A 15062-nucleotide genomic window follows, 5' to 3' on the forward strand; every position below is an offset into this window, starting at 1 on the left:
CAAGATTTCATTAAAATGACTAGATTTTGAGGAAGTAGAATGACTGTTTTTCATTCAAACATACATCCATAAAGACAACTTTGCTTTACTTATATAGATTACATAATAATATCATTAAGGGAGTTGTCTTATTTTGTCTCAAGACAAAACCACTCTCTGTTGCTTTGTTTAGAAACTAATATAAGTAAACAATGATCATGCACTATTGCAGTGGTTCCCAATTTTATTGATATTTTTGATTTTGACTCTTAATATGTGGCAAGACAAATCCCTAAGCCTCTCTGTGAGATGAATATAAAATTTGGAGTGTCTTATGCAGATCGATGACTAAAGGCCATAAAAACTCTATAAAATTCAACCGAGAGGCAAATAATTTAAGTTATATGACTAAATTGATCAAAAGTAAAAATTTTAATACTACATATATTGAAAAAAAATTGAGACTCACAAACCAATGAAATTACAGGGTGTGGATGTGCAAATACTTTTATAAACTAATCAAGATCTTCGTGCGACTAATGTGCTCGGTGCATTGAGAAAAGCAGGTCTATTCTATCTTCAATTTTGGACACAACAACCTGAAGATACGTTACTTTAAGCCACAATCTGTATCTATTTTTGATATATGATTTCCACTTAAATAAATTTAGCAAAAGGTATAATTAAGTCTAAAGCTGCTTCAGCCAGAAGTGGGTCCTCATTTATGACAGAAGAAATCAATAATTCGTCTAGTTTTTTCGGATTTTTTTAGTGTTTGGTCTCATGATAGTTGAATAAGCTCATCTTACATGTTATACGATAGGTATGTTTGTGGAGTAACATCTTCTGGGAAATGATTTTTAAACGAGAGTTATAAAAAATATGAAAATTCTTTATAATTTAAGTTTTGATGCAACTCAAAGTAATCTCAATAGAATGATTTTCTTCTTTTTTGTAAATCATCTTGCAAACCCACAAGGGACGCCCCCCCCCCCCTTTGGGAAAGATTTTTAAGTATCATTAATTTCTGTAATAATAAGGTCAGTTTCTCATAAATTTGAATACCAAACCTATAATTCACTCAAATATGCCTATAGGATATTGATCTGATGTAAACATATATTAAATAAAAAAAAGTACATTGTTTTGATGTTGACGCGCCAGGTATGTAAGTATGTTTTGTCCAAATTTAGTAAGTCTAAGACAAATTAGCTTGAAGTAATCGAACCTAACACAAAATATGTTGGAAATAATCCCTAGTCTCCCCTACAATAAAACTTAAAATAATTTGGGAAATTATTCATCAGTAAAACGGGAAGCAGAAAATAATAATTATTCTTAACAAATTTTAAAGTGAGTTTCTCTACTATGTACTCACATTTGTATATCTATACTTGTATTTATAAAGAAATGTAGTCATATGAGCGCCTTCCTATTTCCTTTGAAACCAAATTTTTATTTAAAAATATACACCTACAAGATACAGGGTGTGACATGGAAATGAAGATATTCAAATGAATTGATATTGCTCCAGATTGTGCGAAACCGTTTCAAAGATTAAAATTGCGTCTGGAACGCTATTGGTTAAAATGATTGTCGTAAAAAGTAAAATATAAAACGGATTTGGCATTGGCTCCCAGTGGTTTACCTGCCTAACTTGAGGACCAGAGTATATCTTGGAACCTTAATAGATTAAGCCTGCCTCGGGGTCCAGCAGTCTACCTGTATAACTTGTAGGCTAGGGTGTATTATAGCATATTAGAAGGAATCCTTGATGCTTAGAAACGTGATGGCATTGGAGTTTAACTGTCTTGGGGAACAGAAATTTAAGAAATACCCTGAAGGCTCAGGGAAATGGCTTTGGCTGACTTTTTTTCAATCAATCAATAGTTTGATTGCACAAATGCAATATAACTGCTAAGAAATTATACACAATAATATGGTCTTGCAATGAAATTACTCAGAATCATATTGTTTCCAATTATGTTACTTCGCAATGATATTACCCAATGTACAACACAATTTTACCTTGCAACGATATTACCTCCGCTATTTTGCCTGCAATCTTTTTACCACAATCATTTTACATTGAAAAAACTACTGAGTGTATGTTTGTTTTTCTGCATCGAACGTCACGGATCTCACGCTAAAAATGAGGTCAGAATGACATGTTTGGATCAAGATCTCCGGGCGGTACTAACTCCCACAGAGATTTCTAAAAGCTCAAGGTGTTTAGGAATGCAGTTTATCTCGCTAAGGAGTGGCTTGCCAGGAGTGAGAATGAAGAAGGAGCTTTCAGACACAAAACCGGCAGTGGGGGCCAGGGAGAAGTTGACGTGGTATCTGAATAAATTCAATGCGACCACCCAACTGGCCTGCATTGAACCCACATGACCTAACATTCTGACCACACGTGTATGCAGTAGTCTACACAATTCGCCAACCAAACATATCCGTCCGGAATGCATTCTTCAATTAGCAATGGGAGAGCATGAGCAAAAAGACCGTTTGCATTGGGTGTGCAGCTTTTAGACACCACTTGCAGGCCGAATTTGCACTCAAGGTTGAACGTATTGAGAAGTAATTGTTCTTAAGGAGTGTGTGAAGAAATATAGTTTTTAGCGTATAACTACGATTCAGTGCCATATTTCGACAGAAAAAAACTATATACATGAAAATCAAAGTAAATAATAAACAAAATAATTTTATTCTAGAACGTTTTGTACTTTCTGATGCCCTAGACGGTGGTCCTCGGGACCCCCAACTGCTTGAAGTGTACGAATAGAAATCCGTCGATCATGTTCAAGTCTCATTTTCTCGACTTGACTTATGCTAGAAAGCTGAGGTTTGTTTTGTATTCTAACTAATTGATTATGCTTTAATATATCGAATCTATGCTTTAATTTCAATCGCTCAACCTTCATTAATTATAGAATTAATAAGTGTTAAGATTTCAATGAACCACCTGGTATGTGTAATTTAAATTATGAGTCCTAACTTTCATTGAACACTCAGTACTCATATACACTCATATTTTTTTTCCTTTTAAAACGTGCATTATGTACATGTGGAAATGAATGAAATTGAAATACTATTCAATGATTCTCTATGTGTTTATTTATTTTGAAATTGAAAACTATGTATGTTTATTATTTGAATAATAACTGTTTTCGGGGGATTAATAATACATATATATATATATGTGTGTGTATTTGTAAAAAAGCTTTCAACACTACTGAAATAATAGTGGAACAATACACTTTGATTATACTAAGCAACTAAAATGAAGGTTTTGAAACGCCCGCAGGCTGAACCCCACAATTATGATTGTTACTTAAGCTGTAGAACACAAATATGACCATTAATACTTTCAAGTGATACAGGATTTACTTTTAAAGCCTTTAAAAGAATCAAGTTATTAGTGTAAAACTACGATTCAGTGCCATATTTCGACATAAAAGAATTCCATAGATGAAAATGACAGCAAATAATAGATTGATAAAAACATTAAGCTGAAGTTTTAGAAATAGGCTTTACATTTCAACTTAAAAATAATTGCAATTAAAAAAGGTTGATTTTCATTGATTTTGGGTAAATTTAGTATTTAATATTTATTGAGAAATTTAAATATACTAGGCTGGTAAGGTTGTTTGAAAATAGATTAAAAACCATCAGGCAGCTCCAAAATTCCCTGATTTTTATTTTTTTCTTCCTGACAAAAACTTATTTTTGTATATAAAATCATTTGTTAAGTCTAAAAAAAATAATCATTTTGTATTATAAATTTAAACTAAAAAATAATTAACTTAATTTAGATGTTTGTAAATGTGTGTATTAAAAGAAGTTTATTAGAACTTCATTAGACTGAGACTGTTGAAAAGAGAATTGGAGGCCTGAATTGCATTGACCCAAGTTTTAATACATAGTCTTACAATGTAAACACAAACATTAAGTAATCCTTGTTCTTCCCATGGAGTCAATTTGAATTATAATCTAAATATCCAAATCTTAAGACTATATATAAGTTTTGAAAGTCAACAGACATGGTTGCATGGACCAGGCGAATTGAGTTTAGCTCCATACTCAGGGACATCGCTAAGAAATATAGTTAATATTTGTTAAAATAGTTCTCTATTTTCGTATCTTTTATACATTTATTAACATTATTTCTTGCAAATTCAATAGTACTATCTCGGATGCCTTCCAAAAGACTGGTCATCTCTTTATCTGCAGTTCCAGGTGTATAGTTAGTTTTGTTAATCAATGACCCCTTTTCTTTGAATCACTAGAACAAAGGAACATTTTGTAACTAAGTGGCACCTATTCACTCTTAGAAAACAGTTCCAATAACTAATTCCAAAATATATACCTATAGTGTTTTGAAGCAAATGGTAGAAGTTTTTTTATCCAATAAGAACACAAGTTCCATTACTGTTGCCGGTATTTGAACTAATAGTTTCAAAGCACATTGTTTTGTTTTACTATATATGTATGTTTATTATCTTTGTTCAATTTAAAACTCACTTACAATTGATTTGATATATCATCAAGAAAACAGAACAAAAATTCATTTTCTATGTAGCATCTTCAAATAGGATTACTTAGATATTTATTTTTAGTTTTATTTCTTAAAATTAAATTAAAATGGTTAATTTCCTTAAAAAGGTCACTAAGGCCATGCTTATTAAAAATTTAATTTTTTTCGTTGAATTTTATAAAGTTTAAAAGTAATTACAAATTCTCATATTTATCAGTCCAATATAGTTTGGTAGCGATATGCTCAAGAAATAAATAAGGGTCATGAGCTCCATTTCAATCAACTTTAATTAAGATTATTTTAAATATTAAATATTATTTTTGTTGAAATAATTATAAAATATATGGATTGTTTTTGCAAAGAAGGAACTTTATTTTGAAGTACATGGAGTGCAGTATTCTAGAAAACATTCAGTTTTTTAGTTAAAAACTTTAATTTTCAAAACTTTAGACTCATTGAGCACCCTCTAAATAATTTTTTAAATACAATTAGGAACAATTTTTCAACCTAAGTCATTTACTTTTCAAAAAAAAAAAAAAAAGAAGGATTTTATTGCTTCACAAAATATATATTTGATATGAAATAAAATATATAAATGTAATGAATTAGTAAGGATATCCACTTCTCCATTTCTCATTAGTATAAAATTATTTCTAATCGAGAAAAGAATATAATTGACCCATGAACACAAAAGCAAGCTATATTGATTTTTCTCAAAATTTCGTGTAAATAACATTTGTATTATTTGACGAACACATAACCAAATTATTCTTATTAGCCCTTTGGGTATGCCACAAATTACACTTTAAGTAGACAAAATTGACGGTCAACGTAGCTCAATTGACAACGCGTTCGGGAGAAATTATTCTCTTAAACTCAATATGCATAAGTTTGCGCCCCGGTCGTTGCAAGAGAAAGAAATATGTTTCATGTATATGGACTTCAAAGAAGATTCCTAGATCAGATGGTGTTAATGTAATAATATAATGTTTACTTATACTTGATCAGTGCAACTCCATCCGTCAAATAAAAGGAACACTAAATAAATGAAGTTACAAATAAAGAAAGATGTTACTCAAAATTTGTATTTAGTATTTGTGTCGCAAATTTCAATTACAGTAGCCGAAATTGATCGTCGCAATAAAATAAAATAATTTGATAAGATGTTATTTTAAAATTGTCCACGGTTTATTTAAACAAACATTAAAAATTATCTCCTTGAATATATATATTTTTTATTGAATTATTTTTTGATAACGACGCTCATGATCATCTAGATTCTAGATAAAACCACATTTTATTCTTCATTCGGCATTAAGTGCTTTATAAATGGATGTAGTCAGGAAATATACGTACAAAATTTGAGGCTTATAGATCATTTTTTTATTTAAAAAAAAAATCATTTGAGTAGAAGAAGGTATTGAAGTATATTTTAGAATATTCGGCGCTATTGGGTAAATCGTTTAAGTCAAATGAAGGTTTTATACTATAGAAAACGTTCATGAGGATCTAAAGTTATCTCACAAATTTGAATACAAAACCTATAATTGATCTAATTTAGTACATGAAATATTAGGCTGCTTTTATACATGATTTTAGTTCAAGATTGTTTTTATAGTGACGCACCTTACATACCAAAGGAATATAAAGAAATTGTCTATTAATGATTACATTATTTATTTATTCTGCTGTCTTAGCTAAACATATAGTTAATGCTAATCTCTCTACCAAACAAACAAACAACGCACAAAGATAAAGCTTTATTATTAGAGAAAGATAAAAACTTTGATGTTGCTGAGTATAAAAGAGGACGTCCTTATTTGTAACTATTGACATGTAGTGCGTCAACATGAAAACAATCTTAAACAAAAATATATATATTTATATAAAAGCTAATATTTCATTAACATATTCAAGTCAATCATAGGTAGGGAAATATCTAAATTTCTGAAAAAATTCATTCTTCAAAATTGTTTTCCAAAAAGTTTAAATTTTCCGTAAATAACCTTGGATTTTGAAATTTTTCGTGAATATCTATGGATTTTTAAAACTTATTTCCAAAAAAGATAATTTTTAGTAAATATCTGTGGATTTTTGAAAATATTTATTGTGTATTTATTTGATGAACAGAAATAATAAATATTGAACGATAAGGAAATATTAATGTTTCTTTTTTACAATTGTTGATCAGGTTGTTTTAGCAATAGTCCGAGAGCCTGCCACGGAAGATTTTTCCCCATGAGGTACAGAAGGTTTGACCCCTGAAATTACTTATGTCACTAACAACATTGATTTTTTTTTGTCAGCCCCACCCTGCTGCTGGGTTTGGCCTCCATTCCCCTTGAAAATAGCTTCGGTCAGAAAATTGAGGTTATATTCCCTCAAGGTACACCGAAAACCCGTAATATTTACTTTTTTTCAGCCACACAACTTGCAATAATGTATAGTACTCTTTGTCTGAGACATTTGCCATAGATAGTGTGGGTTTAAATTTAAAGTATCTACATACATCAGTTCCATTGTCAATTAGTCATGTAGATGGAACAATGCAGAAAACTCTCAAAGTATATTGAGTTTTATATTTCAACAACCCTCTAGCATCAATAAATACAACCATCATTGATGCTTCGTTCTTCCTACATCTTCAAATAAACTCTACTATTTATCATATACATACATATTGATGATCTGAGAAATAAAAATGTTATCACATTAATTAAACCTCAGAGGCGTTTTGTATGTAGTATCGAGCGTAAACCTGTATATAATGCTTCCTGATGTATATCATATAAATACTTTTGATCTACTAAATAAAAATGCATTCATATTAATAACTTACTTTTTTCATGAAGCATCGAGCGTGAGTAGCTAAGTCTCAACCATACAGCACTATACAGACTAAAGTACTCTCTGGCTCATCTGTGGAGTTGTCATTTTTGCAAGGAAAAAACTAAGTTTAAAACTTATTGAAAAAAAAACGTCGTTGTGTAAACATCTCCCTCTGGAGCGATCCTTCGTATAAAATAAATATATATTAAATTAAATATAATAAAAGTCTTAACTCAGTGATACCATATGTCTCGCTCCCAACTTCTCCTCGTCCTCTATTTTTCCTTACAAAAATATCAACTCAACGGTACGTAAAACTGATTATTTCTTCGGTAGTTATCTCCTATACTTTTAATTAAAGTTTGTCTGATCAACCACACCTTATAATTCAAGGTAGTATAAAATATCGGTATGGTACTCACATAGATGGTACTGTGAATTTTTATTGAATTGATCATTTAGAAAGAATATTCTTTTTAATTAATTTATGTCGTGGATAATATTAGTTTCTTTTTTGATGTACTAAAAATTATACCTTCCCTACCTTTACCGGTCTCACCTACTATACAATGTAGTATATATATATATCTATATAAGAGTTCATATATAATTTATCATATTATATAAAAGAAGTTTGAATTGTTTTTGATGAACTGAACCAATAGTAGAATACAAGGTGGTCCATATAAATTGGGAAAATCTTTGAAGGCTTATAATGAACGAAACTATATGAGATAGAACCATAAGTTTTTAAATAATTTGGAAGCTACATTTAATGGAATTCAATTATTCATAATGACATCCCCATCTCTGGATAACCTAGGTCATACAGCGCAGGAAGCTTTGGCATGCCCGAGGGACCTCGTGCAGATCCAGCCATAGTACGGGTAATGGATTTATTCAGGGCTTCAGACAAATGATACTTGGCACAGACCTCATGCTCGATCCTCCCTAAAGATAGAAATCGCACAGGTCCAGGCTGTATACAGGACAAAAATCCGGGCTCTAAAAGTGAGGACATTTTGTGGCCAATAATTCCTTCACTTTTTTGGCCTTGTGGGCCGGTGCACTGTTTTGATGGAAGGTGTAATTTCTTCCTTAAGCAACCCCATCCAACCAAGGAATGTAAATTAAAAGTAAAAAACCAGAACCAGTATAATGACATAGATGGATCCACACGAGGTTCCCGATTCTTCCACAGCTTCCGGCGAACTATAGCCCAAGTTAACTAGAGAGGCGGATCTCATTATGAATAATTAAATGCCATTAAATGTGGCTATTAAACAATAAAAAATTTATGGTTTTACCCCATCTAGTTCGTTCATTAAGCCTTTAAAGATTTTCCGAATTTATCTGGACCACTCTGTACAGACATATTATAAATAATAGACATGCTTGCATACATGGATATTCTATGCATGCAAATATATTTTGCAAGAACAGCAAAAGCGAGTCACATACATACTCTCATACACACACTGTAGATAATGATAGTAGGGTTCCTTCCCTCTTTTTTGAACATTAGAACATACGTAGAACTATGAGAGATTTTCAATTAAATCCCTTTCACACACTTTTGCAAACAATGATTCAACAGGGATTCTATATTATTTATTTATGGATTTTTGGCATTAAATGCCTCTGCTTCCTATCCCTTTCTTTCATGCATGATTCAACAGATGTATGCATCATTATAATTGTAGAAAATATGAACTTAGACAAATGCAATACTTTTTGTGCTTACAATAAAAATGTTTTTCTAAAGGGGGTATCAATCCTAAGCTTTTTTACGTGTATGTTTTGTTGTATATATGAATAAAAAAAGAAGAATTTGTGCTTATTATATTCCACTTATAGATACATGCAGCTAATTTAATAAAACGTCATGAAAACTAAGCTGTTCCCCTCTAATGAGGTTACCATGTTGATTTTCGGTTTCTTTTTGTTACATGCAAAAAATGCTTATTATAATATTAGATCCCTATACATATATATGTAATAATCCAATTAAATCTTTAGTTCCTGCAAAGAAAACAACTCAAATAGGTTTTCACTCCATCATTACTCCCATGTACATATTGATTGATACCAAAATATTTTTTCCTTTAATTACATTATTATTGTTTCTAATTAGTCTTCCAAATATATATACATTAGGAAAATTAACGGACCAGTATTTGGGAAATCACCACAAACAACATCTCATCAATCAAATATATCTACAATGAATACGTTCAAATCCAGTCCAGAACAACATCTCGTATTGAATAAAAAATAAAAGGTCGTAGTTTTAAGAGTTTCATTGACAGTTTTCGTAGTTATACATTGGTAAAATAGGGGTCTCATTTTGTACAAATTAACAACAAAAGTATATTTGATAATATTATATAAGACACTTACTATCAAAAATGAGATTTTAGTAACAAAAATGAATGTGCGTAATACACGGTATTAAAAGAGAATATACATATATATATATTCATTGGCAGCATGTTTGAAACTAAAATACTCATATCATGAGGAAAGTTAGAGAAAGATAGTTAAAATGTTGTTGCAAAATATATGTTTTATTTATAATACTAAATACAATAAAAAATTGTTACTTTATTCAAGTCGATATTTTTATTACACGATAGCAAAATTTCCTTCTTTTTTTGTTGACATTTTACAGATTTTCAAATCAAAACGCGTCCATGAAGAACGACTTTTTGTACGTTTCATGGTTATTTTCTTGTTTAAAGTAATAAAATGAAAAATATCCAGTGATACCGGATTCTCAACTTCATGTACCTTGATGAGAGGTTGTAGAGTTTTAAAAACATTTATTTTTGTACACATTTCTGCTTTTATTGTATATTGCAAACTTTCCAAACAAACTATAAATATATTTAAGGACCAAAGTAAGTTTGTCGTTAGCCAAGTATTCTACATTAGCAGATTATTATTTATTAATATTGCTTTTTTGAGAAGAAAATGTGTTTCTAAGATAAAAAATTATCTTAACCAGATACATCATCTAAAAAATAATGACTGGGGCGGGAAGAATGAATCATGTAAATGTGTTGTGTGAACATAAAAATAATCAAGAAAAGAAATAAATCCCAATTTTTTTTTCCTTTATACATAGCATAACCCAATATTTCATAGACATATTTAAGTCAATTATAGTCTTATTATTCAAATTTGTGGGATGATTTAAGATTCTCAAGAATTCAATTATATTTTAGAGCTTAATGGGCCCCAATATGCCCCTTTTTAAATAAAAAAAATCAATTTCTCATTATTGTATTGTGAGGATCAATTTTGCCTACTTTAAGTGCCATTTCAGTCACTCAAAAAGGGATATTAAAAATAATTTGTTGATAAAATTAACTTGTATTCATAGAAAAATATAATAAAACGACCACTCAATTTTCCGGGAAAAAAATCATTCTAGCTTCTTTTTCTGTTAACGGGACACGTTTAACAAGGATTGGAATGTTTCACACATACATATTTTGATCAATGACTAATCAGAAAATGTTTTAGGCAGGGTTAGAACGTATTAAGATGTTTATAAAAGAGGGAAGCTTTTGGTTCTTATATCAACTTTCTATGGGGAGATGATACATAAACATATTCAATTTATTAGACATATTAGTCGTGATAACCAAAAAAAAGATTTTTATTTTTTCCTCAAAAATATCAATTCCGTAGGGAGGAAGATTGAAATATTCTAATAGGATAAAATCTGTTAACTTATACAAAATCCCTTTATCATGAACGGAAGCAAGACCCTTGCGACTCTTTCCATCAAAACTCTAGAGATTTCAAATTGCTTTAAATAATGAAGAAAGGAATAATTTATTATTATAAATTTAACTTGGGGATGTGTAAATAAGTATTTGTAAAAGGAGGAGTTAAAAAGGTATGAGACATTAGACTGAGGGATATGGAGCATGTATAAATATCTAATTTAGCTCATTTACTATTTGCTTTACGAGTCCATTATTTTATGGACGTCATAAAATGAAAAAAAAAGAAAGTAAACGACCTGAATTGCCATAAATACATATATAATATATATACAATGTAAATTATTACCTTGTCCAGTTTTAGGGTTAATATTTCCCCCTTCCCCTGTAGAATAATGACCTTTTTTTGAAAAGGACAGTAAAAAAAACTGACTTTAGTAAAGTTATATTCATTTCAGGGATTTTTAGTTACAAACAAAACGGTATATTTTTTTTTTGCTAAAATTGGACATTGTTTGGCCTCGCTGCAACCAAATTCCAAATATGACGCCAATCTTTAGGATTTTTGGGATATTGACGTTACATCAGGGACGATTTGTATCAAAATGTTCAAATCTTGGGATTTTACAGAGTTGGGTAGCAAAACGTGGACTGTTAATTAATGTTAATTTTCTCATTAATATATGAAAGTTTAGTGATTTTTTTTTATGTTCTTGTTCAACCATTCTTTGTGCACAAACAAGCTATGATAAATATTTCGTCAACTCGTCATCATGAGTGAGTAAAAAGCCAAAAAGCATTGCATCTCAGATCTCCTAGATACTGAAGTTGAGATGGTGAAGTGCTCCAGGAGCCTGGTTTTCAAGGTGGACATGATGCAAATTGATGGAGAAGACCTCCCAGGAAAGGAGGGATTGGAAAGCACAATTTAAGGAGAGATCCGGAGTTCTTGCCCTCCTGGGTAAAAAAGATCAAGAAGGACCCCACCAAATCGATGAATCGCCTCACCAACAGTTTATCTGTAGCTCCTAGGACCACCAGGAGGGCCGTGAAGGGTGACTTGGGATTTTCCTCATATATGAAGATCCCACGCCACCTTCTGATTAATATGACAGAATGACTTATGAATACTTTAAGTACCTCAAGCGGCCATTAAGAAAAGCATACATAGAAACAAACCAATGATCCCCTTATACTAAATACAAAACAGCCGATGGAGTTAATTCATCTTTACATACCAGAGTTTATATTTTATTTTAATCATACCATACTGAAAACGTATATGAATAATAATATACATAATAGAGCGATAAAAAAAAACAGAAACAGTACTACATATTTGATTCTACATTAAATACAGCTGCAATATTAAAATCCACAGTTGTTCTCAAAAAATTAAATATTTTGGGAAAAAAATTCAAAAATTACATTTTTTGGAAAAAAATTTAAGAATGTCATAATAATTAACAAAAAAATCTCAAATATCTACAGCTATTCAAAAAAATTTAATTTTTGAAAAAAAAATCCAAAATTAAATTTCAAATATTGAATTTTTTGAAAAAAAAATTTGCCCTTTTTATGCGTAACATTTTTTGATACTAAGCAAAAAAATTATTGTCAAAATTCCTTAATTGGGGGAGGGCTACAGTCTCTCCAGCATACCCCCTGTGGACATCGTTGTTGTTATTCTTTTGATAAAAAATATATATATTACTAACCAACCCGGTACTGTTTCCAACATACTTAGTTTTATTGATATATACATATTTAATCTTTGTTTATCTAAAAGCGTAAAACGAGTTTACTACTCGTTTAGTTGTTTATAAGTCGTTCATAACTCGTTCTTGTTTCAACAGATTTTAACTGAGGGTGAATAATATATAAGAAAGAATGGTGAAACATGTTCGAACTAGAAGCTTTAATAATAAAATTTGAGTTCATTAACGATACAAAGATATGGTTAAAACGACTATTGAAGGTAAAGAAGAATATGAAATATAACTATAAAATATATTTGTCAAATTGTATTGATAATTGATAATATTGTTCCAAATATGATGAGTAAAAAATTAAAATAAATATTTGGTTTATTCGTTAAAAATATTGTAATATTTGTTTTTGTTTTTTAACACTTTGGGACTCTAAGATGTGTTGTATGATTTGCAGTTTCCCTATTTTATCAAACATAACCTATCAAAGCAGTTGAACCAAAAAAAGAAGCATTATCTTGTGTTATTTTTGATAAAAACAGGGAAACCCCAAATCATTAAGTACATCTTAGACCCCTTAATTTTGACCAAAAAATACCATTTTATACAAACTATAATGGCCTGTACCACGACAACAATTATGTGAGTCATTTAATTTTGATAAAGTGAGTTTTTTTTATTCTCCACAACATAAACGGTCTTTGTGTAGAGATATACAAATATTATATTTAGATATGACTCCTTACCTTTACTCTGTCCAGTCACTTTGTCTCGAAGCACATTAATTTGATGCACAGGACCAAATTCCTCAAACATATTTTTGAGGTCATTCTCATTCATGGATCTAGGAACTTGACCAACAAACATTTTAATAGCATTTGCATCCGGAGTTGAGAGGATTCCATTTGAATGATCCTCAGATCCTGGTTTATTAGAGGATCCATTGCCGTTGGGGATGATTTCCCCATTGTTCCCTGGAGAGGATGAACCATTCATTATAATTCTAAAAGAGAAAGATAGTAAAAATGAGTATTTTTATAATTAATATTTTATGGAGAAGAATGTTTTTTAAAGAAATTATTATGGCCAAATAGATTGCAATGTTGATCATTCATAAATATATGCAAAGCTCATTATTGCCTGAAGAAACTGAGTGAAAAGAAAAGGGAGAAGCATAACAAAATATCGTCTATTTCTATCAACAAATGATTCTTATTAACCCTTCAAGGGGTTCGCAAATTACACTTAAAAAATTGATTGTCGCAATAAATGAATGGTAAAGTGAAAAATGTTATGCTTGAAAATGGCCCTATTGGTGCAAATATAAGTATTTTTAATCAAATAAAGGTTCTCAACTATAACTTAGCACTTTGGATATCTACAATCATCCCACAAATTAAAGAAATATGCCTATAATTGTCTCAAGTATGTCTATAAAATACCAAGTGCATGGAAATTCTTTGGATTTCTTTTCTTCAGGAAACTAAATTGTGACTAAAGATACTGTACAGTGTACCCAATTTCTCCTTCAGCAACTCCTTCATGGTCTTTTCAGGATCTTCCAGCTCCCTTGAGAGCCTCATGGTTAACGTTGAAGTGTTGGCTTCAATGATTGTAAGTGCATCTCGATATTGGCTACTGTTTTTGTTTTTCTTGACCTCCCTGGTCTCTTTTAACCTATTACACGGTTACGAAGTTAATACTTGGCCTCTCGCTGCCCTGAGATTTTTGAAGGAAGAGCCTCCATTTTAATCGTTTCAACAAATGTCTTGTTATTTTTGATTACATTAAGCTGGAGACAAAATATTAAAGCGGAAAGATTTGAAATAAATTCACGCAACTTTTGTAACATATTAAGTTAGTAGTTCTAATCATAATTGAGCTATGCATCTATAAAGTTACATCTGCAGAAATTCCTAGTATATGAAGTGAAAAATAAATTAAGACTTTCTCTCTTTCTTAATTTTTGTTCAAGATTGTTTTTATGTTGAAGAACCACATAATGGTTTACATAATCTATGAATAGAACTAACACTTTATTGAGGAATTTTCTCATTGTTCGTGTAGTCCTTATGTATGCACAGAAACAATTGTCTAAGTCTTTATATAATAATAATGATTCACAATAAGTAATTTTGTTATAGACATAATCCAATTTAGATATCGAATTTTCTATTTTATTTGACAAGCTTACAAAAGGAATACTGTGATGAAAGAGAGCTTTACTCTCTAAATAAATCCATATTACATAGTCAGAGATATCTACGATTATAT

General features: G+C 30.4%; 1 protein-coding gene across 20 annotated transcripts in view; it reads right to left on the reverse strand.

The window, feature by feature from the left end:
• The window catches only part of LOC121119063 (CUGBP Elav-like family member 1), a 220002-nt gene that overhangs the window by 54047 nt on the left and 150893 nt on the right, over positions 1–15062 (reverse strand). For 19 of the 20 annotated variants that reach the window (XR_011780281.1, XR_011780286.1, XR_011780287.1 and 16 more), the window contains one exon: positions 13535–13791. Coding sequence is in view for 10 of the 20 variants with exons in the window: in XM_071888791.1 (XP_071744892.1) it covers positions 13535–13791 (257 nt within the window). In the remaining 10 variants the exon portion in view is untranslated. Of the gene's footprint in view, positions 1–13534; positions 13792–14230; positions 14726–15062 lie in introns of those variants that run through there. The other variant, XR_011780289.1, reaches the window with a different exon arrangement.

Source organism: Lepeophtheirus salmonis, chromosome 5, assembly GCF_016086655.4.
Source record: "Lepeophtheirus salmonis chromosome 5, UVic_Lsal_1.4, whole genome shotgun sequence".
Classification (NCBI taxonomy): domain Eukaryota; kingdom Metazoa; phylum Arthropoda; class Copepoda; order Siphonostomatoida; family Caligidae; genus Lepeophtheirus; species Lepeophtheirus salmonis.